The 27,847-nt window shown below is 38.4% G+C and overlaps 1 protein-coding gene across 4 annotated transcripts; it reads left to right on the forward strand.

The window, feature by feature from the left end:
* The first annotated feature begins 1,032 nt into the window (after positions 1-1,032).
* Positions 1,033-27,641, forward strand: LOC145496162 (uncharacterized). Of its 4 annotated transcripts, XM_081475810.1 has the most exons (32): positions 1,033-2,905; positions 3,873-3,938; positions 4,377-4,685; positions 5,252-5,299; positions 5,688-5,735; positions 6,128-6,484; positions 6,590-6,637; positions 7,188-7,226; positions 7,896-7,934; positions 8,104-8,154; positions 8,331-8,369; positions 8,644-8,682; positions 8,956-9,006; positions 9,113-9,154; positions 9,485-9,841; positions 9,947-9,994; positions 10,544-10,579; positions 15,398-15,436; positions 15,606-15,656; positions 15,838-15,876; positions 16,169-16,207; positions 16,481-16,531; positions 16,641-16,682; positions 18,064-18,435; positions 18,821-18,898; positions 19,424-19,792; positions 20,181-20,246; positions 21,398-21,775; positions 22,231-22,299; positions 25,611-25,800; positions 25,923-26,083; positions 26,291-27,638. In XM_081475810.1, exons 2-32 carry the CDS (start codon positions 3,878-3,880, stop codon positions 26,323-26,325), a joined length of 3,591 nt encoding a protein of 1,196 aa, XP_081331936.1. In that variant the 5' UTR covers positions 1,033-2,905; positions 3,873-3,877; the 3' UTR covers positions 26,326-27,638. The 4 variants fall into 4 exon arrangements, with proteins under 4 accessions (XP_081331936.1, XP_081331944.1, XP_081331951.1 ...); XM_081475818.1 differs by lacking the exon at positions 15,838-15,876 and having other exon boundaries at positions 2,835-2,905; XM_081475825.1 differs by lacking the exon at positions 6,590-6,637 and having other exon boundaries at positions 2,835-2,905.
* Positions 27,642-27,847: the final 206 nt, after the last annotated feature.

Genomic DNA, 27,847 nt, shown 5'->3' on the forward strand with positions numbered 1-27,847 from the left:
GTGAAAAAAAAAAAAAAAAACCAATATTGCGATAGACTGTATTGCTCTCCATCCGTGCCTGTCAGCAAAGTATCTAGAGCCTTTGATTGTCTTGATTTTGAATTTCAATTCCTTTAATGCATATTATGCTTTTGATACTCTTACAGTTACCAGCACTTGTTTACGAACAAAATAATGCGTACTGTTAATACATTTTCCTATTGTGGATCAACGAATGTTAGACGATGACTATAAAACATCAGGTTACAATCATATCGCCAACAGCCACAGATACTATGCAAAAATTGTAACAGTTTTTGAATCCCCTAACGGTCTGGGAAAAAATATTTGGAAAACTATTAAACTAAGTAGTTAGTAAGTGAGACTTTCCCTTTGAAAATTTAATGAATGAAAAGAATGAGAACTTTGGAGTTTCAAATGAATTGTACGATTTTGGTCAAACTCGAAACACTAGAAACCAAAGTTTTAAAAGTATTGATGTAACACATTTGTTTTTGTTTTTGTCTCTTTTTATTCGCAAAGAAATACAAAACATTAAGTCACCCAAATATCCATTCACTCAATCTACTGCTATCAGCTTCCTATCATAAGTCCGTTGTCGGATAAATACATTTTTTGTTTATGAACATCAATCATGAATAGAGGAACTGTACGGGGGGGGGGGGGGGGGGGTCCGCAAATGATCCCAGGACCGCAAATGATCCCGGACCGCAAATGATCCCCAAATTGGACCGCAAATGATCCCGGACCGGAAATGATCCCCATATTGGACCGCAAACGATCCCGATCAAAAAATAAGAAATGGCATGGATGGTGGGATGGTGTAAATAGGGAATTGGCGTACGTGAATACCGATGTTTTCATTAAAGCCATCTTATAATTATAATGGCTTACAACTTGCTTTTTTTTCATACTTTCGACTAAATTTTGTCGCTAACTACGACGTTATGAATATCACCGCTCAATCATCAAAACACGACTTGGCTTGCATTTTATCAGCCATTAGCGCCACTCGTCTAAAGTTTTAAACTAAAATCTAACCATGAAGCAACTATTAATGAAGACGCTGCACCTGAGTAGACCTACAAGCCTACAACGCCGGCTACAACGCTTCATTACTCTGTAAAACACCTAGTGGTCCCCAGGTAGCACTGGAAATTTGAACAAATTTGTTTTTTAATTTTTCCTTGGTCGTATTTTGGCTTTAATTCCTCGGAAATGACTACTTGAGTATTCTAAGAAGCCAAAATTCCAAGCTATAATTATGAACTTCAGCTTCATGACCACGCAAGGCCAAGGCTTGCTCTTCGTTTTGACAATTAGCTGTTTGATAGATGTTTGATACTATCGCCACCGGGATTTCGAGAATGTTTACAAGTATGTATTTTTCTAAGACTTCTAATTCAATAGATCGTCTTCACGTGACGTGTTTTTATACTCATCAGGCATAAGAGGCGGTATACCTATATCTGTTTACAATTAGCGTGTTTCGTTTGGAAACCAGAGCATTTTGAATTTCAGGGTTATGGAGGCTGCGTGACACAAGGCTACGATCGAGTTTGTTGAATATACTTATCTCATGATTTTGAGCCTTTTTAGAAGTTAGAGCATTAGAAAAAGGGCTTATGTTATTGCTTGTTTGTTTAGTACTGATAATCAGTCGCCTAGAAAGCCAAAATAAGTTCCAGATTTTAAACTATATTCCGGCCGCCATATTGGTGTACCACAGATGTACACCAACATGGCGTTTTCTTACTGGGCAGTGTAAATTTCTGGGAAACATTTACGACGAATATCTGAAGTTTAGGAAAACGCACAGGCTTAAAACTTGGAGAAGTGCCTTATTTAGTTATCTTCTATAACGTACATTACAATCTCTTAGCTTTTTCCATTGGCTGGTTTTCGATTTATTATTTTTTTTTTTATTGCGTGACAGCGAAAACGATCTGTACCCTTCGAAGAACAAAACAGCAACTGTGGAATATTTTTTTGTAAAATGATAACATATGTTTTTTAGTTCATTATTTTTGTACATGTTCTCACCTTCCTCTGATATAAATCCATGCCATTCCTTATTTTTTGACCGGGATCATTTGCGGTCCAATATGGGGATCATTTCCGGTCCGGGATCATTTGCGGTCCAATTTGGGGATCATTTGCGGTCCGGGATCATTTGCGGTCCTGGGATCATTTGCGGACCCGTACAGAACAACTAAGTGACACGTTTGTGCTTCTGTATTTTTCCGATAGCGACAACTAGCGACATCAGCACACTTTTGGAATCATTGGAGGACTTTAACAATCAAGAAGGTGCCTTTCCAAAGCCCAACTAAACGTTACGGACATAGCATATTGCAACAATGCTGCACTAGCAACATCTAACATCTTGCAACATATTTCAGCATGATGACCAAAAGAGTGCATGCAAAACAATGTTACCATTACATTAAGTGCACCTTCTTCGGCGTAAGGGGAGGATAGTAGGAAGATGGAAGTCAGCTTCCACAATGACAGGAAATATATATTCTAAGCCCACTTTATTAGTCTCTTTGAAGTTATCTGTAATAAAGGCCACGGTTTAAAATTTGGGAACTAAGTAATTGTAATCCCATTGCCATACGTCTGCGAAAGGTATAAAGCCTTGTGTAAAAGAACTATATATTTTTTTTAAGTTGAAAAGAAAGATTTGGAACACGAGTTGGCCATGGGCAGTGAGGAAAATGAAACTCTCCGACAATTTACATGCGTTCTGTTTAATTTGTATTATTTAGCCATTCACCCTGGTCCTCAAAGCCGTTGAATATAACTTTTATTGCACGTCTTCTTGTAGACGAGCTGGAAAGGATAGAAAATAATGAGGAACTGACGACAACTAGTGAAGACCGTGATGATACTGAGAAATATGGTGAGATACATGTATTATCCATAGAGAAATGCGCGATGTCATTTTCTGATGACTCTAAATAATAGGTTAATTTTTGGAAATTTAAGGTGACTCTGAATCCTCTCGGCAGATTTGTTTTAAACTTTGCAAAAAGGGAATTTATTTTACCAAAATAAATGATTTTATGTAGCTTGTGACCTAACTAAACCCAGTACTTGGTTGGGGCAGTTTCTGTCATCCGGGATATAGATATCGTTAAATGTGGTCCACCATCTCTCTTGTGCAGCATACTCAGTAAGTGAAGGGAATTTTCTCTCCCTCCACACTCCATTTTCTCTATTTTCTACATTAGCTGGTGGTTTCTCCCTCACCTTTGCTGGGCTAATACTTGGTATGTTTGTAATTCCTTCTAAGCCTGCTATCAAAATAAACGGCCACACCTTGTGGCCAATATATCACACTTGGGAGTGTTGATTACCCAGCAAACAGAGCTCAGCCAAAGCAGCATCCATATGAATTATGCATATCGTTGTTGTTTTTAAGTTTGAGGAACAAGACACGTATTAAAAGGTGGTTCTTAGCATGTTAATACACAGTAAAAAGTGTGGTTCATCGAGCCGTTTTTTATTCATAAGCACATGAAGCTAACATGAAGAGGATTTTAGCAGGTTGTGCTGTTACTATGGTGAGCAATTATGTCATCAATGAAGTTACATGTAGCTACAACTTGTTCACCAATGATTAGGCATTTGTGTGATAATCACACTCTAAAGCCACTTGATAAAGAGTGATAGTATAGTACAGTACCGCAGTAACTACTGCAAAGTGCCAGCCACTTTAAGCAGCCCTTTACATTGTTCGAAAGGGTTATGAGACAGTCCCCGTGTTTTAGTCTTATTGAGTGCCACAGGATTGTCAGTCACTAGGTGCTCTGTGTATGTGCCCCCGTTAAATTAAGTACGTTGTTGTTCATTTCTCATTGTTTTAGGTACAATGCCTGAGGTGCAGAGAATGTTGGCATCGCTGGATGCTTCAGTGGAAGACGCTCAACAAGGTATTTTTTTATTACTACCATATATCCTCGGGGTTGAGATGGTTTAAATGAGGCCATCAATGTGAAACACATGCAAGGTAACCTAACATGAGCAAAAGCAACCGGAACCGGAAGTTTCGGTAGAATATGAGTGATATTTGTGTTGCTACAGAAGTATTGATCTTTACGCATTTTTGCCACATAATGCACTTGGAGAGAACTCAGTGCACACGATTGCAATGGCTTTGCCAATTATCCTATGCAATAGTCGAAACGTAAACATTTTTTTAAAAAATTTATGAGGGCTACTTGCATTGCTTAAACTTAAAAATATAAACTATGAAGTTTTTTTAACTAAAGACTCTAAATTGCGGCTAGTACCACAGGCCAGTTCATGCTTCTGCTTCACCTTCACAAACGTAATTATCAGACAGAATTTTCTATTACCATTAAATTTAGATCAACAGCAAATTTCTTACGAAGAAGTTGGATGCTTCAAAGACAACGAAGTCGATCCCAGACCACTGCCGGAACTGTTAGCGGATTTAACTGGTGAGGTGGACTGGTATGATCCGAGCAAAGTCACTAGAAAATGCGCTAGACTCGCGAGTGAGAAAGGTTATACAGTGTTTGGTCTTCAGTCATTTGGACATTGTAGAAGTGGTAAAGATGCTGCAGAAACTTACAACAGCGATGGAGATTCAGCCGGTTGTTTCGGTGACTTGGGAGGCAGAGGAGAGAACCTGGTGTTTAAGATCATACCCCACAGTAGGTTTTTAACGTAGTTAATCAGACCCAGGAGTGCAACATTATAAAATAGTGTTCGTTTCCCAGGGCCGTAACCAGAAAAAACCATGGCTGAGGCAATATAAATGTCCATGTTCAAATTCTCTTGCTAGGTGTTCAAGGTGTTTATCTCTTTACTAACAGTGTTTATTTAATTACTTAATTACTCAAAGGAAAAAAATAAAAATAAAAATAACAACACAACGACAACAAAAGAGGATTTAAAAAAAAATAACTGAGGCAATTAAATTACCTCTCAGCATTTTGTCAAACTCCTACCGATTATGTAAGTGTGGCTAATGGCAAATGAAAAAGACTTGTTTCAGTTGCAGTCTAGCACAAATATCTCTATATTGGTGCATAAAAGTCGAGGCAATGTGTAAACTATTCTTTTGAGACTAATTTCTATCCCTATTTATTAGACTGCTGATTTTGAATTATTTCCAATATTTGTACTTACGTTGTTGCATTTTTGTTCGTCTTTTGTGTGTGTGTTTGTTTGCTTGTCTGTTTCCATTCATTATTATTTTAAAATTCTATTTTTTCAGGCCCTCAAGTAACTGTGTCCACTATAGCAGCCACAACTTCTCCGCCTGGTAATGAGATAATTCACAAAATGCATAATAGTAGGGTTACACCCAAATATGAACTTCCACTATTTTTTACATTTCCAAGCGATTTTTGTTTCATGATAACGACCGTCTCGTCTTTTTGAACTTACTTGCAATCGTGGTCACATGATAAAAAAGTGTCTTCAGTGTCTCAATGTGTGGGGACAATTATTCACTCTTACTTCTTTGCTTCCTAAATTAAATGTCTATCTTCAGTCTCACGCATAGAAAATTAACCCAAACGGCGTACAGCATTACTTTCGCTGGATCAGTTTCTTCTTTCTTTCCTTTTATTGTTTTTATACATTTCTGAACGAGAGGATTGGTTTCTTCATAACTTCTTAATCATTTTCAGTTATATGTCAATTTTCAGAACCTACAACATCACTCCCGAGTACAGAGCCACCAACTATACCACCAGGTAAATTCGCAAATACATCTGAATGTGTCTGGTGTCTTTTACTGCTGAAATGAATTGAATCATCCTTGCAGTGTACAAGCAACTTAAGCCATTCCGTTCTAACCTGAACAAAAACATACGCAAAATAATATTCAAAATTTTGACTGGATTCGAAACCCATGACCTCCCAAACGTCGGTGTGTTGGTGTAGCAAGTGGCCGATGAAGCCTTGATACGTTAAGGGCAGACCAACTGCATGTTATAATAACCCGCAGGTTGATTAGATGAGTCAGTAAATACATATAAGACATTTATATGAACTGGGCTCCTGGTACCGTACCGCTATTTAGGAGAGTTATTTACCTTACATATTCATGGCTAATTACCTCGCCTATTTTTGTTGGCACTTACAGAGTGTCAAAGTTACGTCACATTTACGGCAATCAATCGATCTGCAAACAACGACAAGCCGGGGTCACTGTGTGATGATAAATTACCACGAGGCTGGTACAGGTTCGCGGGGCCTGCTGGGAATATGATGCCGACCACATGTGTCCCGGTGAGACACTGTGGGACTCATGCTCCAGGATGGTTTAGCGGACCTCATCCTGCAGTGCACGAAGGGGCGGTTAGACGTGATGTATGTTTTCACTGGAGAAGCTGTTGTTCTTGGCGGAATTCAGTTCTAGTGCGCAACTGTGGTGCCTTCTATGTGTATTACCTTTCTCCAACAGTAACGTGCAACCTTGGCTACTGTGGAAATGGGCAAGGTATGGTATCAACAAGGTTTTGCAGTTGTTATTTCACATCACCCACGATCAAAGAATCGCTGCTAACTGTAATGATCTCATCCGCATTTGCATGCTATATTTCAGTGCCAACAACTCCGCCTGTTACAAGTTCTGTTACAACAACTGAGCCAGGTGAGAGGGCAACTTAGGTCGCATTCTGATTCTTCCAAATGATTTCTGTACGGTCGAACCTCTCAACAACGGCTACCTAAGGGACAAGGGAAAGTGGCCGTTGCAGAGAGGTGGCTGTTATAGGGAGGTACCCTGTAGAGGTGTTACATGACACCTGTCGTTTTTCTCGGGGATGGAACATTTTCATCTTTAAGAATTTGGAAAAAAAATGCTAGTAAGTATTGTTTAAGTGTATGACAAAAAGCTGATTAAACATATTTTGTATAAAGTACCACACTTCTGCAAAGATATAGCACTTGAAACCTAAAGCAATATTATTTGTAGTGGCACTACGAGTAATATGCAGTAGCGACCTGACCAGAGAGCCATGACAAAAAAATGTAATCAACACCACAGATCATGACAAAAGACAGTGAGTTTAAGAGGATAGATCATGGTTGCATTCCAACATAAAGGCGAGAAATCGTAAGTATGTCTTTCTGCACGCAGAAATAAATGGGGAGCCTGCTAACGCTATTATGATTTTATTTCTCTTCTTCTTGGTTAACAGAGACCACAACACGCGCACCAACTACTAAAACGGTAAAAGGTAAAATATAAGCTATAGAGGATACTACACGGTGGCGAGAAGATATGAATTTTTATGTTCGAGTGTCAAGAACTATATCTCACGAGTGAGCGCAGTGAACGAGTGAGATATTGTTCTTGGCACGAGAACATAAAATTCATATCTTCGAGCTAACGTGTAATGTTCTTTTTATTATATAGACATACTGATGACGGCGTTTTTGACGATTGTCCGAAGACTTCCGATCACTTTCCGAAGATTTCTAAAATTGTTCCGAGGGCAGACGAACTTTTCCAAACATTTCCCGAAGATTACCGAAGATTACCGAAGATTGCCGATGACGACCGAAGAAAATCCGAAGATGTTTCGATCATATACCAACAAATTTAAGTGTAGTTAAAGGGACAAAAGAAAAATGTTATCAAAAATGATATCTTCACACGTGAGGATATCATATCGTTTTTATCAATTTGTTACCACTCGGTATACCACTGACTTTTACTGTATTCTTTTCCAACCTCAACATAATCTTGCATCTAGACCATGGTAGTAATATACATAATATCTGTTCAGTCTTAACACAATCGAAACAATGTACATAACCCCCTTTGCTGAACGACGGAAGTCAGTCTTCATATGTCTTCACCAAAAAAAAAATTAACTAACACAGCCATTCTTACTTGTTTCCAGAAACCACGACACCTGCACCTACCACTGGAACGACGAAAGGTAAATTATAGGCTTGTAATTCGTTCAGCCTTAGGCATCCAAACTATGCACTTAATCTATTTTGCCTAGACTACGTAACCAGTACATCGGAGCCTTACAACCTCTTGTTCTTCTGTCGATCACGGAAGCTTAACTGATTTAAGTCTGCTTTGAACTCCCATTGTTACAGAACCAACGACAACCCTGGCATCAACTACCACTGAAAGGTCTACAACTCCAGGTAAATTCACTATGAAGAGGAAATTATTGTTGTTTTTTTGACACTGTTGACAACATTTTGATAAATCATAACATAAAGTCGAAGGATCGTTTAGTATGTCTTTCTGCATGCAGAAATAAACGGAGAGCTTGCCGATGTTATTATTTTAATTTGCTTCTTTTCTTTTTGATTATCAGAAACTACAACACCAGTACCAACTACTAAAACGACAGGAGGTAAAATATGACCTTGTATTTATATCCAACCTCAAGATAATCTCATACCTAGACAATGGTAGTAAATATAGATAATCTATTTTGTTATCTCTTAGTAGAAAAACGTCACAAAACACTGGTACCAACTACTAAATAAACAGGACGGATGATAATATAAGCTCTCGCTCCTTTCAGCCGTAATGTACGTGACGCACTTTGCTATAAGCGGATGTCTTCATTGTCTTTATAAAAAGAAATTCACTAACACGAGCATTCTTACTTAATTTGTTCCTAGAAACTACAACACCTGTACCGACCACTAGAACGACGAAAGGTAAATTATAGGCTTGAAATCCGTTTAGCCTTAACCATCGAAACTAAGCATTTAATCTATTTTGCTTAGACTACGTAACCAGCACATCGAAGCTACCGAAATAGGGCGAGGCAGTCAAAACAGTGTAGTAAGGGTATCAGTGACAAAATCTATCGGTTATGTTCGAAGTCCTGCTGCAAATAGCTATTTGATCCTTACAAACCTTCTTCTTCTGTCGATCATTGAGGCTAAACTGATTTGATTTAACTGTGGTTTCAACTCTCATTGTTACAGGACCAACAACAACCGTGGCATCAGCTACTACTGAAAGGTCTACAACTCCAGGTAAATTCGCTACGAAATGGAAATTATTTTTTTCCATGCTGTTGACATTTTAAGAGCACTGCGTAGATGTTAGGCTGAGTTGAAAAGCACTATTTTGATCTTTTAGCTCCGAGCTCAAGACCTCCACCAACACCTCCAACTGCACCAGGTACGTAAGGCATTTATCTCATCATTAATATAGCTATAATGTAGTCACCGAAGATGCGGACAATGTGTAAACTCCAGGGATAATCCATTTTAGGTATGGAGAGAGTGTTATGTTTTTGACGGATGGTGCTTTATGATCACCAGGCAGGCTAAGAGTTACTGGCTAATAATAACAGGTTATAATAACCCGCAGGTTGATTAGATGAGTCAGTAAATACATATAAGACATTTATATGAACTGGGCTCCTGGTACCGTACCGCTATTTAGCAGAGTTATTTACCTTACATATTCATGGTTAATTACCTCGCCTATTTTTGTTGGCACTTACAGAGTGTCAAAGTTACGCGACATTTACGGCAATCAATCGATCTGCGAACAACGACAAGCCGGGGTCACTGTGTGATGATAAATTACCACGAGGCTGGTACAGGTTCGCGGGGCCTGCTGGGAATATGATGCCGACCACATGTGTCCCGGTGAGACACTGTGGGACTCATGCTCCAGGATGGTTTAGCGGACCTCATCCTGCAGTGCACGAAGGGGCGGTTAGACGTGATGTATGTTTTCACTGGAGAAGCTGTTGTTCTTGGCGGAATTCAGTTCTAGTGCGCAACTGTGGTGCCTTCTATGTGTATTACCTTTCTCCAACAGTAACGTGCAACCTTGGCTACTGTGGAAATGGGCAAGGTATGGTATCAACAAGGTTTTGCAGTTGTTATTTCACATCACCCACGATCAAAGAATCGCTGCTAACTGTAATGATCTCATCCGCATTTGCATGCTATATTTCAGTGCCAACAACTCCGCCTGTTACAAGTTCTGTTACAACAACTGAGCCAGGTGAGAGGGCAACTTAGGTCGCATTCTGATTCTTCCAAATGATTTCTGTACGGTCGAACCTCTCAACAACGGCTACCTAACGGACAAGGTAAAGTGGCCGTTGTAGAGAGGTGGCTGTTATAGGGAGGTACCCTGTAGAGGTGTTACATGACACCTGTTGTTTTCTCGGGGATGGAACATTTTCATCTTTAAGAATTTGGAAAAAAAATGCTAGTAAGTATTGTTTAAGTGTATGACAAAAAGCTGATTAAACACATTTTGTATTAAGTACCACACTTCTGCAAAGATATAACACTTGAAACCTAAAGCAATATTATTTGTAGTGGCACTACGAGTAATATGCAGTAGCGACCTGACCAGAGAGCTATTACAAAAAAATGTAATCAGCACCACAGATCATGAGAAAAGACAATTAGTTTAAGAGGATAGATCATGGTTGCATTTCATCATAAAGGCGAGAAATCGTAAGTATGTCTTTCTGCACGCAGAAATAAATGGGGAGCTTGCTGAAGCTATTATGATTTTATTTCTTTTCTTCTTGGTTAACAGAAACCACACCTGCACCAACTACTAAAACGGTAAAAGGTAAAATATACGCTATAGAAGATATTACACGGTGGCGAGAAGATATGAATTTTATGTTGGAGTGGCAAGAACTATATCTCACGAGTGAGCGCAGTGAACGAGTGAGATGTTGTTCTTGGCACGAGAGCATAAAATTCATATCTTCGAGCTAACATGTAATGTTCTTTTTATTATATAGACATACTGATGACGGCGTTTTTGACGATTGTCCGAAGACTTCCGATCACTTTCCGAAGATTTCTAAAATTGTTCCGAAGGCAAACGAACGTTTCCGAACATTTTCCGAACATTTATCCGAAGATTACCGAAGATTACCGAAGATTGCCGATGACGACCGAAGAAGATCCGAAGATGTTTCGATCATACACCTACAAATTTAAGTGTAGTTAAAGGGACAAAAGAAAAATGTTATCAAAAATGATATCTTCACACGTGAGGATATCATATCGTTTTTGTTTCGTTTCCTCAGAAACGAAACGGTATTGTTTTCAGTTCAGGGGTGAACTATTTACATAGTGATTTGTAATATCCAATCAGAGTAAAGTTCGTAATTGTTAATGTTAACATGGCGGCAAAATTTCAGCCAAAGCTCGGTGCATCGCAACAAAATGTGTCATTCGCAACAATTCAGTGAAACTCTCGTTTCTCGGTATTATCTTACACAAGAAAACTGCGAACTGGACTTGATAGTGATAGTGATAGTGAAAAAGATATATAGATTACTTCATGGTTGGTGAGTGCGTACGATTTTTATTCACAACAAGTGAATAAAAATCGTACAAGCAAACCAACCATGAAGTAATCTATATATCTTTTTCACTATCACTATCAAGTCCAGTTCGCAGTTTTCTTGTGTAAGATAATACCGATAATACCAAGCAAACCAACCATGACGTTATTTGTTTATAAGTACTGAGATTTTTTTCAAACAATAATGACAAAATTAACAGCGATAAGACAATGAAATGAGTTTTATTTACTCATACGCTCTTTAAAAATTCAACATCTTTTCAAAATTTTTAGACAATGAAATAAGTTTTGTTCACTCGAAAGCGTAAAAACTTCAACATTTTCTTTTCAAAATTTCAGCAAAGGAAAGAGGAAATTTTAAAGTTAGTGATATACAACGACATATTCATATCATAGCAATGTTTTTACTCATCGTCACTGTCCTCCAAAGGCCTCAGTCTCTTCCATCGTGGCAAGGCTTCTGGTGGGCTAGATTCCTGTAGTGTGAGCTTTGGTGACTGATTAATTGTGTTTATGTTGATTGAAAAATTGCGCCCTTGAATGACAGCCCCGCTGAACAAAGCCATAGATTGCTGTGATTCAGAAGTAGATGGAGAAATCGCTGGATTGGCTTTTTCGTACGAGGACGTCTTGGTTGCAGAACCAGCTACAACACTGCTAAGAACTTGAGACATTTTCATCTGCTGTTTTGTCGAGACCTTGCTGTAGTTTTCGTTACTTTTTAGATTTTTATATCCTGACAACTGAGCGATATGAGTCGATGGAATATCATTTTCGCTGAGTGTTTGTATCATATAGTTTTTCTACCACTGTGATTTCGGAGACGTTCGTTGTTTATTCCTGCTTTTTGAGCCATAGTTTTCATGAGGCCGTTAAGTTTGTTTATGCCAACAGGACCAACCTTGAACCACTCTTTCGTCTGAAGCGACGCTGCCTTCAAGTTGTTGTTGACAGCTAAATAAAAGGGAGAATCGTCTTCATTCATTTTCTCAGGTCTCTTCTGGGCGTAGAGCTTGTAGACCACTATAGAATCTTTTTCTGATCCATCAGTGGCAAACATTTTAGGCGACATTGCCCTGATATTGCGGTAGTCAGAACCGGTTCTTGTTTTGGTTTGTCTTTCATTAAATTCCAAATATTCCTTGCCGTCAGCTGTTTCCTTCAACTTTACATCGCCCCAGCACATGCCTTCATAATATTCAAGCAAAAGTGGTGGAATAATTGCAAAACTGTCGTCACACATGAGGCGTCCTTTTTGAAAAGAAAAATATACTGCGTCACTAACAACGAAACGTTGAGTGCCGCATCCATTCGAATCAAGGACTGCCCGGCACAGAAATGGAAAAATTATGCGTCAAGTGCTTTTGCCTCTTAGCTTTATTTAACCTCACACACATTACTTTGAATTTCTGAAAAATTTGGCGGGGTGCCGCTTCCCAAGGCACTTACCCTATTCAAGACCAAAGTCTGCGATGTTTCTAACCTATTTATGGCCTGACCCTTAAATTAAGATCCTGTTTCAGACCTACCGTAGTTCTCTAGTTCAGAATGATGTTAAGGGTATTGTGAATGGCATTAGTTGCTGTTCTTATCGATAATGATAAAAAAGGTACCTTCTTCTACAAAACATACCTAATTCAAGACTAAAGTACAAAAACCATACCCAGTTTGAGACCAAATTGACCGAAATCGATACTCTACTTTTGACTGAAATGTCTTAAAAAGATATCTCCCTCCGACGCTGGACATACTTATATAGCCGATATAAGGGAGCACCCCCTCCCCTAGGGCAGAGTCAAAGTGAAGTATCACAAGTAAATACATTTCGAAGCGCGTTGACTGTAATAACTGATACATGTGTAGACAACTTAAATTAATTAGCCCTTTCTCTTTTACAATAGGTTCAGTAATAAGCCTTACGTGGACGAAAAACTTCAGGCTCTGGCAACTGAGCAGATCAGTGCGGTGCAAAGCGGCGCATTAGCACATATACCCTAAGACTTCTCATGCACAAGTTATCAAAACCCCGGTCTTTCTCAGACTTTGAATACCTCTCCGGAAACGAAACACTATTTCTTTCTGAGAAATAGTTTCTTGTTATCAATTTGTTACCACTCGGTACACCACTGACTTATATCAGGAGCCATAATCGGGGACGGAGACCGTAAGTCTCGGGATTCGGGCGCACCTATGATATGGGACAATTTTTCTATTTTTAGAACAAATTGCGTCATCCTGACGTCATATGTCCGCGCGGATTCACGCACATGTCAGTGGCTCTCGCGTGGATGTTGTCACGTTGCGTGATCAAATGGTGAGAGTTGAGAGATTCTCTTGCATATTTTTCACAGCGATGGCAAGGAATAAGGCAGGGAATACGAACCAGGGCGCTTATATGTAGTTTTATGCTCTGAACTAAAGGAAAAGGTGGGTTTTTCAGGGTCGAAAACAAGACTTCAATCTCGCGCTGGGAATGAATAATAAGATCTGCTCACGCTAGTTGTAAGCCTACAAGTATGAATACAGCAAGAATTAAGAACACAGCAACAAAACTCTCTACTCTGGTATCGAGTTAATTTGTGAGTTTCTCAGACAATGGTTAATCATAACCAAAGCCTGTTTTGATGGTTTCTTATTGTTTCTGCTTGTTTGGTAAGTTTGGAAAAGTTTTTGAAAGGAAAGTCTGACGCGTACAATTAGCTCATTTGCATAGTGCAGCTCGTGCACTTTCAAGTCCGAGTCGGTGTTTTCAATTGTCAACAAATCTTGACAAAGATTTCTTTCGTTATCTTTTGTGCTGAGATGCTGCAGCAAATTTCACGAACGCAAAAAAGGCTCTAACATCATGTGTGTTTCTTCAACATAAGCATAGTGAAGTTTTACTCTGCGAAAATGAAAATAGACAAGGAGTTTTGATAACTCGATCAACAAAATCGAAATCGTTATTCCAAGTTGATTAAAGAAAGCGTCATCGTAACTTTGCTGATTATTTCTGCTTTATTCTCATATTTTCAGCTTAGCTTTTAATATGTTCTCAAACATTTATCAATCTTAAACATATTGAAAAACTATAGAGCTATTGTTTGAGTTCGATGTACGCTTTCACACGAAAGTGCGGCGAAACTTCGGTGCAATTTGTCATGTTCACTGACTGTACAAAACACGCATCGGCGGGCGCTCTCATTCATCGACAACAGAGAATTTACTGGATTTTTACACGAATAAAACTGAGTAGTATCTACGGACGTAAAGTTATTGGGCCTTGATGAAACATCAAGCGTTGCTTACAATTCAAGCGAAACTCAAACTAGCAATTATTTTGTTTTACTTTTCGGTCGCGATAGACTGACAAATTCCTCGCAAGCGTGTGGCAAGAGGAGCTAGGAAGCTATGAAGTCCTGAAGCTCTGCTACATCTAAATATATCCAGCTAGTTTTTTGCTGTGTAATGGAAAAGCTGTTAATCTTCAACATATGTGAAATTTAAAGTGGAGTAATGTACAGCTCATGTAAAAGAAGCATCCGTCGGAACACAACTTGGTCAGCGATATATATAGGCTTACAGCGGAACATACCTAAATTCGACAGTCTTACTTCACTCAAACTGGAACAGCTTACGATGAAAATTCTTAAGCAAAATTCCAACAGACGTAAACACGTTGAGTTGTGGGCCAAAAACATGAAAAATTTCGGGAATTTCGGACGCCATTTCCCCCGCGCGACATCCGCAAAAATCCTCGCAGCATGTACGCGCGTGTGCCGCAGGTGATGGCGCAATTTGTTCTAAAAATAGAATTATTGTCCCATATCATGGGGACAACCCCAATACTTGAAATGGCGCGGGCTTACGGTCTCCGTCACCGATTATGGCTCCTGCTTATATTGGACTTATTTCCAACCTCAACATAATCTTGCATCTAGACAATGGTAGTAATATACACAATATCCTTTAAGCTTTTACACAATCGAAACAATGTACATAACCCCCTTTGCTGAACGACGGAAGTCTTCATATGTTTTCGCCAAAAAAAAAAAATTAACTAACACAACCATTCTTACCTGTTACCAGAAACCACGACACCTGCACCTACCACTGGAACGACGAAAGGTACATTATAGGCTTGTAATTCTTTTAGCCTTAGGTATCCAAACTATGCTCTTAATCTATTTTGCCTAGACTACATAACCAGTACATCGTAGCCTTACAAACTATTGTTCTTCTGTCGAGCACGGAAGCTTAACTGATTTAAGTCTGCTTTGAACCCCCATTATTACAGAACCAACGACAACCATGGCATCAACTACCACTGAAAGGTCTACAACTCCAGGTAAATTCACTATGAAGAGGAAATTATTATTGTCTTTTTGACACTGTTGACAACATTTTGATAAATCATGGGTGCATTGCAACATAAAGTCGAGGGACGTTTAGTATGTCTTCCTGAATGTAGAAATAAACGGGGAGGTTGCCGATGTTATTATTTTACTTCTTTTGGTTTTGATTATCAGAAACTACAACACCAGTACCAACTGCTAAAACGACAGGAGGTAAAATATGACCTTGTATTTATATCCAACCTCAAGATAATCTCATACCTAGACAATGGTAGTAAATATAGATAATCTATTTTGTTATCTCTTAGTAGAAAAACGTCACAAAACACTGGTACCAACTACTAAATAAACAGGACGGATGATAATATAAGCTCTCGCTCCTTTCAGCCGTACGTAGCACAGTCGAAGCAATGTACGTGACGCACTTTGCTATAAGCGGATGTCTTCATTGTCTTTATAAAAAGAAATTCACTAACACGAGCATTCTTACTTAATTTGTTCCTAGAAACTACAACACCTGTACCGACCACTAGAACGACGAAAGGTAAATTATAGGCTTGAAATCCGATTAGCCTTAACCATCGAAACTACGCATTTAATCTATTTTGCTTAGACTACGTAACCAGCACATCGAAGCTACCGAAATAGGGCGAGGCAGTCAGAAAAGTGTATTAAGGGTATCAGTGGCAAAGTCTATCGGTTATGTTTGAAGTCCTGCTGCAAATAGCTATTTGATCCTTACAAACCTTCTTCTTCTGTCGATCATTGAGGCTTAACTGATTTGATTTAACTGTGGTTTCAACTCTCATTGTTACAGAACCAACAATAGCCGTGGCATCAGCTACCACTGATAGGTCTACAATTCCAGGTAAATTTGCTACGAAATGGAAATTATTTTTGTCCATGCTGTTGACGACATTTTAAGAGCACTGCATGGATGTTAGGTTGAGTTGAAAAGCACTATTTTGATCTTTTAGCTCCGAGCTCAAGACCTCCACCAAGACCTCCAACTGCACCAGGTACGTAGGCAGTTATCTGAGTCATCAGTAATATAGCTATAATGTACTCACTGATGATGCGGACAATGTATAAACTCCAGGGATAATCCATTTTAGGCATGGATAGAGTGTTATCACGTAGGGGCCAAACCACTCCCCTAATGTTTCATGAAGGCTATATTTGCTTGGTTTATATATTTCTGAACCAAGTTTGGCAGATGAGCTTTCTTTGTTCTCCAGTTTATTTTACGTGATGACGTCACCAAAACGTGCTATAATTTTTTGTAAAGTCTGATGTAAAGATTATGTCATTGGAAAGGCCTTGACTTGAGGAGTAAAATGCCGGAAACCATTTTTTGCTATGATGATTATTTTTCGAGATATGGTAAATTAAATATTTTTTTGCTGTCCCCCCGGAATTTTCTTAACCATACTGTCCTTCTTAAGTCAGTCTCTCTGGTTTATTTTTTTCAGTTTTTTTCTAGGAAGGCCAACAATCTAGAAAAGTAGAAAGCTTGATGTTGTAAAAAATCGCATGGTTTTAGAAATTTGATTTTCGGCTTTGTTAAGATGGTATTAACAATAAAAAAACGAATGACTTCACAGGTTATGACGTAACAAAAACTAATTTTAACGCAATAACACTAGAGGGATAATTTTTTATTCCGATTTTCTTCTTTATTTTTGCTTTAGTCATTTGGCACATCACGTGTGCAACATAGCTGCATTTGCTGGAACAAAATTACGGCTCCAATTTGGGGATTTTTGTCAAGGGGGGGCCCCATATTTTGCAGAGTTATTTTTCATGATTAAAAATGCCGTATTTCATTTAATTTTTGCGATATGGACAACATTTTTTTTAGGTTTCAACTCCCCTTGAAAAAAAAAATATGCATATTAAAAACTTCAAAAGTGGCAAAAAACATGACGTCATCACTGTGACGTCACAAGTTTCACATTTACTGACATTTTTCACGTAAATATAATTGGCAATAGGTCTCCTGCTCATCTGCCAAGTTTGGTGTAGAAAGAGTCAATACTTTTTAAGTAATGCGAAATAATGGGAAATACCCAAGAACTGAGGAAACATTTGGGGAGTGGTTTGGCCCCTACGTGTATATATTTTTGACGGATGGTGCTTTATGATCACCAGGCTGGCTAAGAGTTAAATTACTGGCTAATATGACACAGTTTTACGCAGAACTGTGTACGTACAGTGCAAATCCGAAATGCAGTTGAAAACTTGAGGTACGATACATTTGCAATCTAAGAGGGAGTTTCGGCAATCCTTTACTGGTCTCCATCTTGATCGACTTGAACTACCGGTCAAAGACCTTTCCCAACCGACCAGCTGGTTAGTGCTGAATTCTTTATCAATAGATCTCCTTTCTTTGACTTGTAGAGTGTGTCAGTTATTCCTATCTTGACTCCGCCGATAGATCGATGAACTTCAAAGCTAATAGTGCACAGCCAGCTGAATGCGACGACTCTCTGCAGCAAGGTTGGTACAGGTTTAGAGGTGACGCAGGTGATCAAATGCCTACTTCTTGCGTGGCTGAATTTTACTGCGGCGCACATGCACCAGGCTGGCTTTCAACAAGTCATCCAACAGTAGCCCAGGGTGCTGTGCGCGCCAAAGTGTGTTTTCATTGGGGCAAAAGATGCTGTTACTGGTCGATGAACATCACAGTTCGTAACTGCAGCGGGTTTTACGTGTATAAACTGAACAAGCCTCCAAAGTGTAGACTGCGTTACTGCGGGAACGGAGCGCAAGGTGAGTAAGAAGTTTAGGTGAATTCTTTGCTGTCAGTAATATTTTCAGATCTGGTAGACTCGGTAGAATGTATAATTACAGAAGTCTCTTTATAGATTGCACTATTTCACATGCAGTAGCATCTTTTCATTATATACTGTATCCAGGAGGTGTATGTAAAGTCGATTAACACAGGTTTCAAGAAATGATCTAGGGAGGTGTTTTGTCGCCAATATTATTCTGAAGGGAAAGTGACCGATTAGGGTTTCCGCGGCTGAACAAACAGTATTGATGCGCCCCTTAAGCATGTGTATTGAGAAATATATTTGATCATCTCATGAAGGAACACAGCCTTCGATTTTTGCAAAACTGTGCGTGATACTTTTCTCTCATTTTGTTTCGTTAGCTCCCACCACAAACCCAGCTTCACCTTCAAGTTCGGAGTCAAGTCAAACTTTACCGACAAGTCCTTCAAATCCTTCAGGTATCGTTCTGTGCTGTTTTCTTTCTTTTTTTTTTTTCCTCTGTCTTGACGTTTGAACAGCTTTCAGTCATTGTGTCTATTCAAGCTGGCTTGGAAAATGTTTCTTGCTGTTGTGATTGCTGATTACCACTGCGCTGTAGTCGTAGTTTCAGTTCACTCGTCTCCTTGTTGATTGTCTCTGTTTGATGCATTTATCAAATGAAACCTTAAAATAATCTATAATATGAATAAAATAAACCAAGACGGTAGCTTTTTGGGGGGACCAAGAAGCCAAACAGAGTTGAATCAGAAAGATTTATGTGGATTACGAACAATAAACTGTAAAAAATCAAGAAAGTCGTCAAAGAGCAGGCTTACCTTTGAACTAACGTCCTTGTCTATGGTATCAATGCATGTCTTTCTGGATGTAATTAGTTGCAACCGCTATCTTACCTTTTTCATATGTCTTTAACCGGTCGTACACTGTCTATTCCATAAGTATTACCTGAGAAAAAGGTTTAAGTTTTATTGCCGAATTTCCCTCAGAATGTTTAAACTACAAGTTCCTGAACGAATCTAACCGAGCTCAAGGATATCCAAGCAGTAACCGCCTTGCATTGTGCGACGAAAAACTCTCAGAAAGCTGGTACAGATTCAGTGGAGGAGCTGGTGATAAGATGCCTGACTACTGTGTCGATAAATTAAGCTGTGGCACGCATGCGCCGGGCTGGTTAAATACAACCCATCCTTCAGTAGCCGACGGAATTGTTGAAACCAATGTTTGTTTTCATTGGGGATCTGACTGCTGTTATTGGTCGGCAACTATCAAAGTTCGGAACTGTGGAGGGTTCTTTGTTTACCAGTTAAACCATACACCCTACTGTAACCTTCGCTATTGTGGAAACAAAAAGCAAGGTAGGAAAAACCGTATAACAAAATGGCATAGCTAGCAACAGATTTTGGCAGATCGCGTTAAGTATGGCTTTTAAAAAAGTGAATTTTATGGAGTAAATGGTAGTAAAGTGTATTGAAGAGTATTATAGAAAGTTCATTATGGGGAAATACCTCGATCTTTGGTTTCTTCGACGTGCACAGAGAAGATACTATTTTTATCTTTCACATGCGAGGATGCTGATGTCATTGTACGGACATCGCTATTTTTTTGAACGTCATTGAAGTTGAATTTGTTGATACCATCAGCAGTCGAATATAAAATTTTAATCACCGCACGGTCCTGTAATATAGCCTCTATGTATGATAAATATTCGGTTTTGCTAATAACAGCGTCTTGTTTTAATTTCAGAGCCATCGACAACTACACCACATTCCTCAAAACCCACTGCTCGTCCCACCCCTACACCCTCTCCCGGTAGGTATTGTTCAACACGCATTCTACTTTTTCATCTACTTGAAAGTTGGGTCATCATTATAAACTGAAATGTGAGTAGGTTGTCTTTAGTGCTGATATAACCTGCCCATTTGACGTAATATTAGTTTTTTGGAAAAGATAGCTGAGCGTAAGAAGCCGATTATAAAAAAATCCCGTCCATACCATGCTTAATACATGAATAGTAATGTAATTTAATAATAATAATGATAATAATAATAATAATAATAATAATAATAATAATAATAACTCTCCTTTCTACCGCCCACCTTCTCAGGCGGGCCCTCTCCACCAAGTAGAAACCCTCTTTGCCTCCCAAAGTCCATGGTTTGGACTCGGATGCTGCGAGAGAAAATCACCCATAATAATAATAATAATAATAATAATAATAATAATAATAATAATAACAATTTTTAAAAAAAAAAAAAATACTACTATCATCATCATAACATTAATTAACATATTCCATACAAATTGGTATATAATAATAATAATAATAATAATGTTTATTAGTGGCTTATAAAAATTCTTAGGACAATATATATGTCAGGGAAATACTAACTTACAAACGAATAATAATAATAATAATAATAATAATAATAATAATAATGATAATAATAATAATAATTAACTATTACATTGAAACAAGATACACATGAGATATGGAGATGCTGTTATGAAGGGGTTGAGTGAATTATGTTATTAGTGGCTTATTCTCTGTGTTCGTTGAGGTATTTCCTAATTCTATAAATCTAGCCTGGGTCGACTTGTCGCCTTTTTGCTACCCATTGTCAGAATGTGACTTACATTTACAGATATAACTCTTCAATGGAATATGAGGACTTTTAGTTACTAATTCTGCGCTTCTAAGTAGAAAATCTGCAGGGCTTTCTTGCTTGCAGGGATCCCCTGAAATTAATTGCTCCCTATTTTTTAACACCCTTCTAATTGCTGGGTCGACAGTAGTATAGAAGCTTTACAGAGAAAATCCGTCATTTGAGAAATAGGGTCCACAAGCTCTTCATTTTTGTATATTGTGAACCTGGCAATAATTACGTTAGTTAAGCGTATATAGTGATAATTCAAATCCGTTCTAAATATTCAATTTTTCGTTTATCTTCACCTGTGCAAAGAATGTACCAGATACAGAGTACTACGCGGTAGCGATCGTTCGCAAAGCTACGAGTATAAAAACATTCAGGGCGCCAAACCTAAATGTGATCGACGCCTGGCTAAAGCCTGGTACAGATTCATGGGATTGGCGGGAAACCGGATGCCAGAAACCTGTGTTTCTTCCTATCACTGTGGTACCCATGCCCCTGGATGGCTTCGTGGAGTACATCCCGACGTCTCTGAAGGAGTGGTGTCAAGAACGGTGTGTTTCACTTGGCGCAACAAATGCTGCAGCTGGCGCAGTACAATCTTAGTCAGAAATTGTGGCAATTTTTATGTCTACAAATTACAAAGAGCTCCAAAGTGCAAACTTCGTTACTGTGGTGTTGGTGTAAACGGTAGGTGACTGCATTTGTCTAATGACTTTTATGCAAATATCCTTTGAAACATTGCAAAATGATATTCAACGCTAGATTACTTTGCACTAGAATGGTTAACAACTCTTTCGAAGTCACATAAAGTCTAAGTCAGTGAGAAGTATCTATACATGTATATCAAATAGCTAAATATAACCAGGGCCATAGCCAGAGAAAAAAAATTGACAGAGGCAATACCCATGAAAGAATTATGACTAAGGCTACGTCCCTGGTTAATTTCTCCTCCAAGATATTGGATAGTGTTTATGATGACTATAAACAACAAAAACGAAAAAATAAATATATAACTCAAGCAAGTACCTCGGTTTGCCTGTTACTAGCTACGGCCCTGAATTCACTTACAATACTGGACAACTTAAGATTTTTCACCACTGCCGAAATTTTATTATTTGACTTCATTGTATTGCCTCGAACAGCATTGACGACGGCAAAGCCAACGACGGCAAAGCCAACTACAACGCAGCCTCCTCAACCTACCCCCACAAGTAAGTTCATTAGGTTTAAGAGCCTTATAAGCATTGTCAGTGCCTGTAATGTATTGTTCTTTAACCCTTTTCACATTCTACACTCGGAACTACTATTTTTGTTTGAAATGAAATCCCAATATATTCATTCGCCAGGTTGAAAATAAAAAGGTTGACAGAAGAAGGCAGCTTTCAATCGTGTTTTTCATTTTCAAAAATTGAACACAAACGACCACAAATTTGTTTAAAGTTTTAATACACGATATTTGTTTTCTGGAATTTCAGTGAACAGCCCCTTCTTGTTTGTCCTCCAATACTTCAGGGTTGGGTTTATCCAAATTGCATATCGGGATCGGTGAAGCCTGAATAAGACGAACAAAGAACAGTCACCAGTTATAAAATGAACTTTATCGGTGCTCAAATTCTGCAGTTTTTAAAGGCATGCCTCAGATTCAATTGATCTATTCCCCAGGTTATTTTCTTATTTCTATTTATACATAACTGAATTTACGAAAACCGTGTCAATGCGGAAAATGTGTTCCCTTGTACCAAATGACCTAACTACACATTTTGATTTCAAGACTCCTAAGATCCTAAAAATCACCTTACGAGCGATGAAAAAAAAAAAAAAAATACTGACATTCCTTTCAATTTTTATGACGCCTTCTTTGGAAAAAAAAGTCCTTGACCAGGGCCAGATGTTTCATATATCCGGACATATATTTAATTATTTATGTATCAATCTGAAAAAAGAACTTCTCACCTTCTCTCATCACAAGTAAGCCATCTAACTCAGTATTTGTGAGAGTCAAAAGAAATTCGGTTTTTACTGACCTGACAATTAACGTTTTTAACAAAAGGTGCAAGTCTTCCTGCAGTTCGTGTAAAGGAAAGCAATGTATCTTGGTTTTAAACAGCGGGATCGTATAAGCTTGCACAACCGGGGTTTGAGATCCATACAATCTATGGACACACAAAGTATGCGCAGTGGTTAGTCTTAGGGACAATCCTCCAATAACAATATCACCTATATACTGTTGCAGAGGTACGCAGAAGTACCATTACGCATTTCAAACACAAGCAGGCAAAACGCAGAAACGAATAGAGAAACGAGAAAGGAGTGAATGTTTAGGATTTCAGTAAAACTCTGCTGAAGTAACAGAACAGAACAGCCTCTTGGAAGTAAGACGTAAAACGGGAGCTGAATTGGTTAACTAAAATGGTCGGTATCAAACTGAAACAACTAACAAAAGACATATCCATGGACAATACATTGCACAACTGTGAACGTTTTTATCAAAGCAAGAAAGCGATATTATACAGTACCCCCAAAGGAGATGTCTGCAGATTTGTCTCGGCTCTCGACGAGGGCTGTGGCATGGTATGACAACAGAATTGGTACGAAAAGAACAGCTAGGAAAAAACACAATTTAAACATGGCTGAGGTCAATTGTCAAGGTTCAAGAGCAAACGACCAACTCCTTTGGCGAGCAGCTGAAGAACAACACTCTTCTTTTCTCCTTTTATAGTTCTATCTCCCACTCAATTTGTGGTCAAGATAAATATAGATATAGCCAGACACGTGGCCTTCGCAACAGGTGCGATACGTCAACGAAGTCCGCAATCAAACAAAAAAAATTAATAATAAAATAAAATAAGGCATAATGTTGCGGCGCGTTTGTCACTTTGGTTTTCATGGCAGCCGTAATGCATTCTGGAAATACAGAAAAAAAGGGGGGGGGGGGGGAAATAAATAGCGAATATAAAAAATGAAATTAAAACAATAGGCTTTAATTTCTTAGGACAAGTTCCGTATGGACGTCCGCAACCTCAATTGAAAAGTACACAAACAAGGTACGCGCGGGGAGCAAAACCAACGTCAAATTTGCAGGCTAACAAGTAATCTTAAAATCGATTAGAATCTCCCACAATCCCGGTGTGGTGCGGCTGTTATCCTCGCGTTTCTTGCTGTGAATAATATTAGTGCCTATGAAGTAAAATTGTTTTCCGATATTTATGATATATACCGTTTGAAATACGTGATTCCAAAGTTAAGATGTTTACGGTAAAATTGACGATTGTACAAGCCCTCAAAGTTGTGGCACTGTGTTCTCAAAAACGGTATTCGAATATAAAATACACAATGAGAACGATCTAATAAGGTCTGCGGTTCCTTTATTGGTCTTATCTACTTCTTCCGACAAACAGGGCTACCTAAGGAAGCAATCAACCTCACAGCCTGGGTCCACTGATAAGCACATATCAAATTAACTGCAATTAGCTTGTGGTAACTTATGTAAACTGATATGTTGTCCCTTTCAAGAGAGCAAAAAAAAAAAAAAACATCTTCCCAAACTTCGTCCGCCGTCTCATAAGATTAAGATTAAAGGATTATGTTCGCAGTAGTTACTAAAGCGCAAAAAGAAGTAATCGATAAATATGGTTCGCCGCAGGAGGGCATGAAAAACAAAAACCTCAAGTATTTAATGTTGCTAACACTATTTAATTATATTATGATAACGAGAAATTTGTTTTGATTTGTTGATATATATTTTTTATTTGTTATCAGGTTAGCATCACTCTTTTTATCGAAAAAAAGTGAAAGGAAAACGTCTTTGATCAATTCTCGCACTGTAATTTAAATGTCACAACGAAAAAAATTGTCGTTCGCAAATAGACCTTTTCACGATTTCTGACGTCATCATATCTGGAGGAGGGGCAAACACGGCGAAAATTACAGTAAATGTTAGGGGGAAATGGAGAATCTACTATCTGACAACTTACGGAAGTTCGAGTTCTGAAGTATTTGTGAATTAAAAGCTACTGATACTAAAGAAAAAATCTACTGATCGCATTTGAGGGAAATGGCCTCACTAAAAAAGTCACGATTAAAGTTTTCACTTCTCCATACATTGGTCTGTCATTAAAACTTACATCTGTATGAACAAATTAAAAGTGCAATTCCTCGCCTCATAGCTGATCTATGGTCTTCAAGTTTGACCTAAAACCCTTCTACCGGTTATCTTTTCCTTGTAACTAATAAAATACTCAGAAATTCAATCACTCTTAACTTTTTTTGCATCGAACTTTTAACTTCTCCAGTACATAAAACTGCAATTTTTTCTATGTTTGCCCCACCCCCCAACAAGCAAGAGGACGTCAGGAACCGTCAAAAGGTCTATTTGCCCATGCACAGTTTCATAGCACTAGTTCCACAAGCAGATTGACGATGAAATATAGACGTGCACAAACTATTTGGTATAACGGGACAACTTTCATAAGAGCTGCATAACACAAATATCACCTTCACGACCCTTTTGTTCCATCTTCAGAATTCAAACATGGTTTTATCATCATTTGTTTACCTACGGAAATGCAAGTTCACGTTGCGCGGAAAAGTTTGCCTCCTTTTGTGGATCCCGGTCTACTCCGCCTTGATGACCCGCGTTGTGGAGTGGTACAGACGGACGAAAATGACATCAGATTAACAACATCGCTGGACAGATGTGGTACAATACGGAGGTGAAATAGTGCTCGAATGCAAAGAAGTAGAGTCCTTTCCATATTATTAGACATCATTTATAAAACCCGGTGTTTGTGTCTCAAAACTAAAAACTTTTTTTTTCATCTTGTATTGGTTTTAGAACTTACGACGAGTCTGTTTCATTCCATAACAAAGTTGTGGCCGAGTCTGATATGGGAAGTAAGCGTTCTTTCCTAGAGTTTCCGTTCAGATGCTCCTACAAGAAACTTCCTTCATCCGAGGTAGAGAACTACCTTCAACCACTCTACTATCACGGGCAAGGTAATGGCGTAAAATCGCGTAAAATTGAATCTAGCTAGGGATATTTTTTTGACGATTAAAAGGTACCTTTTTTCCGAGTACTAATTCGCTGGGGTTGCCTAGCTTTTATGATGTTTAAGTTTCTCGTTTTCAGGAGAAATTATAATGGTACCTGAAAATATTGAGATTTATCACTAGTCATATACTGACTTCAGTTTTCTTCCACAGTGATGGACTCCACCCTCAAGGATTACACAGGGTAACCAACGTCAGGCTACGACTTAAGAGGAACGTCAAGTTCAAACCAAAAGCTTGGAAATGAACGATTAGTTTTTAACCTCTCATATGACATTACCCCTGATCTAAGCCTCATCCGTAGAGTCCTCTCATCGTCAAGATAGTGGCAGATCTAAACAGGCCAAATGCAAATAACATTAATCTCTTTTTATTGATATTCCCCCGCATGAGTCTCTTTTCCAAACTTGCTCCAGTCCAATACCGAGAATACAAAGATCACACGTACATCCGATTATCAGAGAAAGGCAAGGGTCTATGTTCATTGTGGGCCCCCGCCCTGCATGGTGCCCCTTTCTTTTTGAGCAAGATCAATCGAAACTTGAACGACTCCCCTCCACCCAAAAAAAAAAAAAAAAAAAAGGCCCAACAGAAAACTCTGGAGCACTTTTGGATCTGCAACTAATATCCTAGATAGTGTAGATTGGCAATGGTTGACAATAAAAGCCTAGAGATGAGATTGGACTGTGTTAATGTCTGGCATTACGTTCTGTGTGGCGTTGAGTCCTTAGATAGACAACACTTCCGTTAGATGCTAGATCGCGCTATTTGAGCTGATTATTTTCACCTACAGCCATCCCAAAACATACAGAAAATTAAACTTTAATATTGAGAGGATATGATGATAAGTATTTTAGTATTTCACCGTTAAAACGGCACTTCGAAGCTAGCTAGTATTTGAAATAAATAGGGTCATTGAAGATGAAAGTTCTTTTTTAGTTAGCTGATAGAACAGACTGTTTTCAATCTATTTTGTGATGTGTATTACAAGTAATTGTTTGGTTATTTTTTAAACTTTCATTTCTTTAAACAATGTGCGGTTAATTAGGTTCCTAAAAGAAATGCGAGAAACGTTTGAGAGAAAATCCTGTTCAAGGTCGAAAAGCAGGCCCAAGATAATGACAAAATAACATTACTTACGTTTACTGGAAAAGGGTGTTTCCCAAATTTCCTCAGTCCTAAAAAAGCTGCCACGAACTCCATTAGCTTTAGGCAGTGTATGGTCAGATTTATCAAAAAATAAAAGAATAATAATAATAATAATAATAATAATAATAAATGTCGCATGTCTGAAATGGTTAGTAATGTTTTCTCCTGTGATATCGTTCTCTTTTTTTGTTCAATTCCTTTCCCCCACTCCCTCCCCCTTACTCTTACAAGCTAGTTAAAAAGAACTTTTAACAGTCGTATTTCCAACGAAGTAGTCGTCTAGTTAGTCCGTGATTCCATCTTACTCTCTTTTCTCCTGACACGCTTTTGTATACATTTCAACTGTATACATGACATACAGATTCTAGTTTTGATATCCAAATAATTGATCAAGTTTCAAGTTTCGCTTTTTTTCCACCATGGTGGGCAGCCCACCGATTACTAATAAAAAATATCATGTTTATATTCCTTTTAAGAGTGCCTGCCTGTAAAAATCAGACAAATTCTTAATTTCGCGGCAACGGTCGAAAATTCGATTTCGCTCATATTTTCATGGTAGAT

Source organism: Orbicella franksi, chromosome 1, assembly GCF_964199315.1.
Source record: "Orbicella franksi chromosome 1, jaOrbFran1.1, whole genome shotgun sequence".
In the NCBI taxonomy this organism is placed as follows: domain Eukaryota; kingdom Metazoa; phylum Cnidaria; class Anthozoa; order Scleractinia; family Merulinidae; genus Orbicella; species Orbicella franksi.

Bases quoted from the DNA above. Each gene is read 5' to 3' on its own strand.
- LOC145496162 (XM_081475810.1), top strand. From the start codon at position 3,878: ATGCCTGAGGTGCAGAGAATGTTGGCATCGCTGGATGCTTCAGTGGAA. The intron at 10,580-15,397 runs GTAAAATATACG...ACCTGTTACCAG, and splicing joins AACTACTAAAACGGTAAAAG to AAACCACGACACCTGCACCT. The intron at 26,084-26,290 runs GTAATGGCGTAA...TTTCTTCCACAG, and splicing joins ACTCTACTATCACGGGCAAG to TGATGGACTCCACCCTCAAG.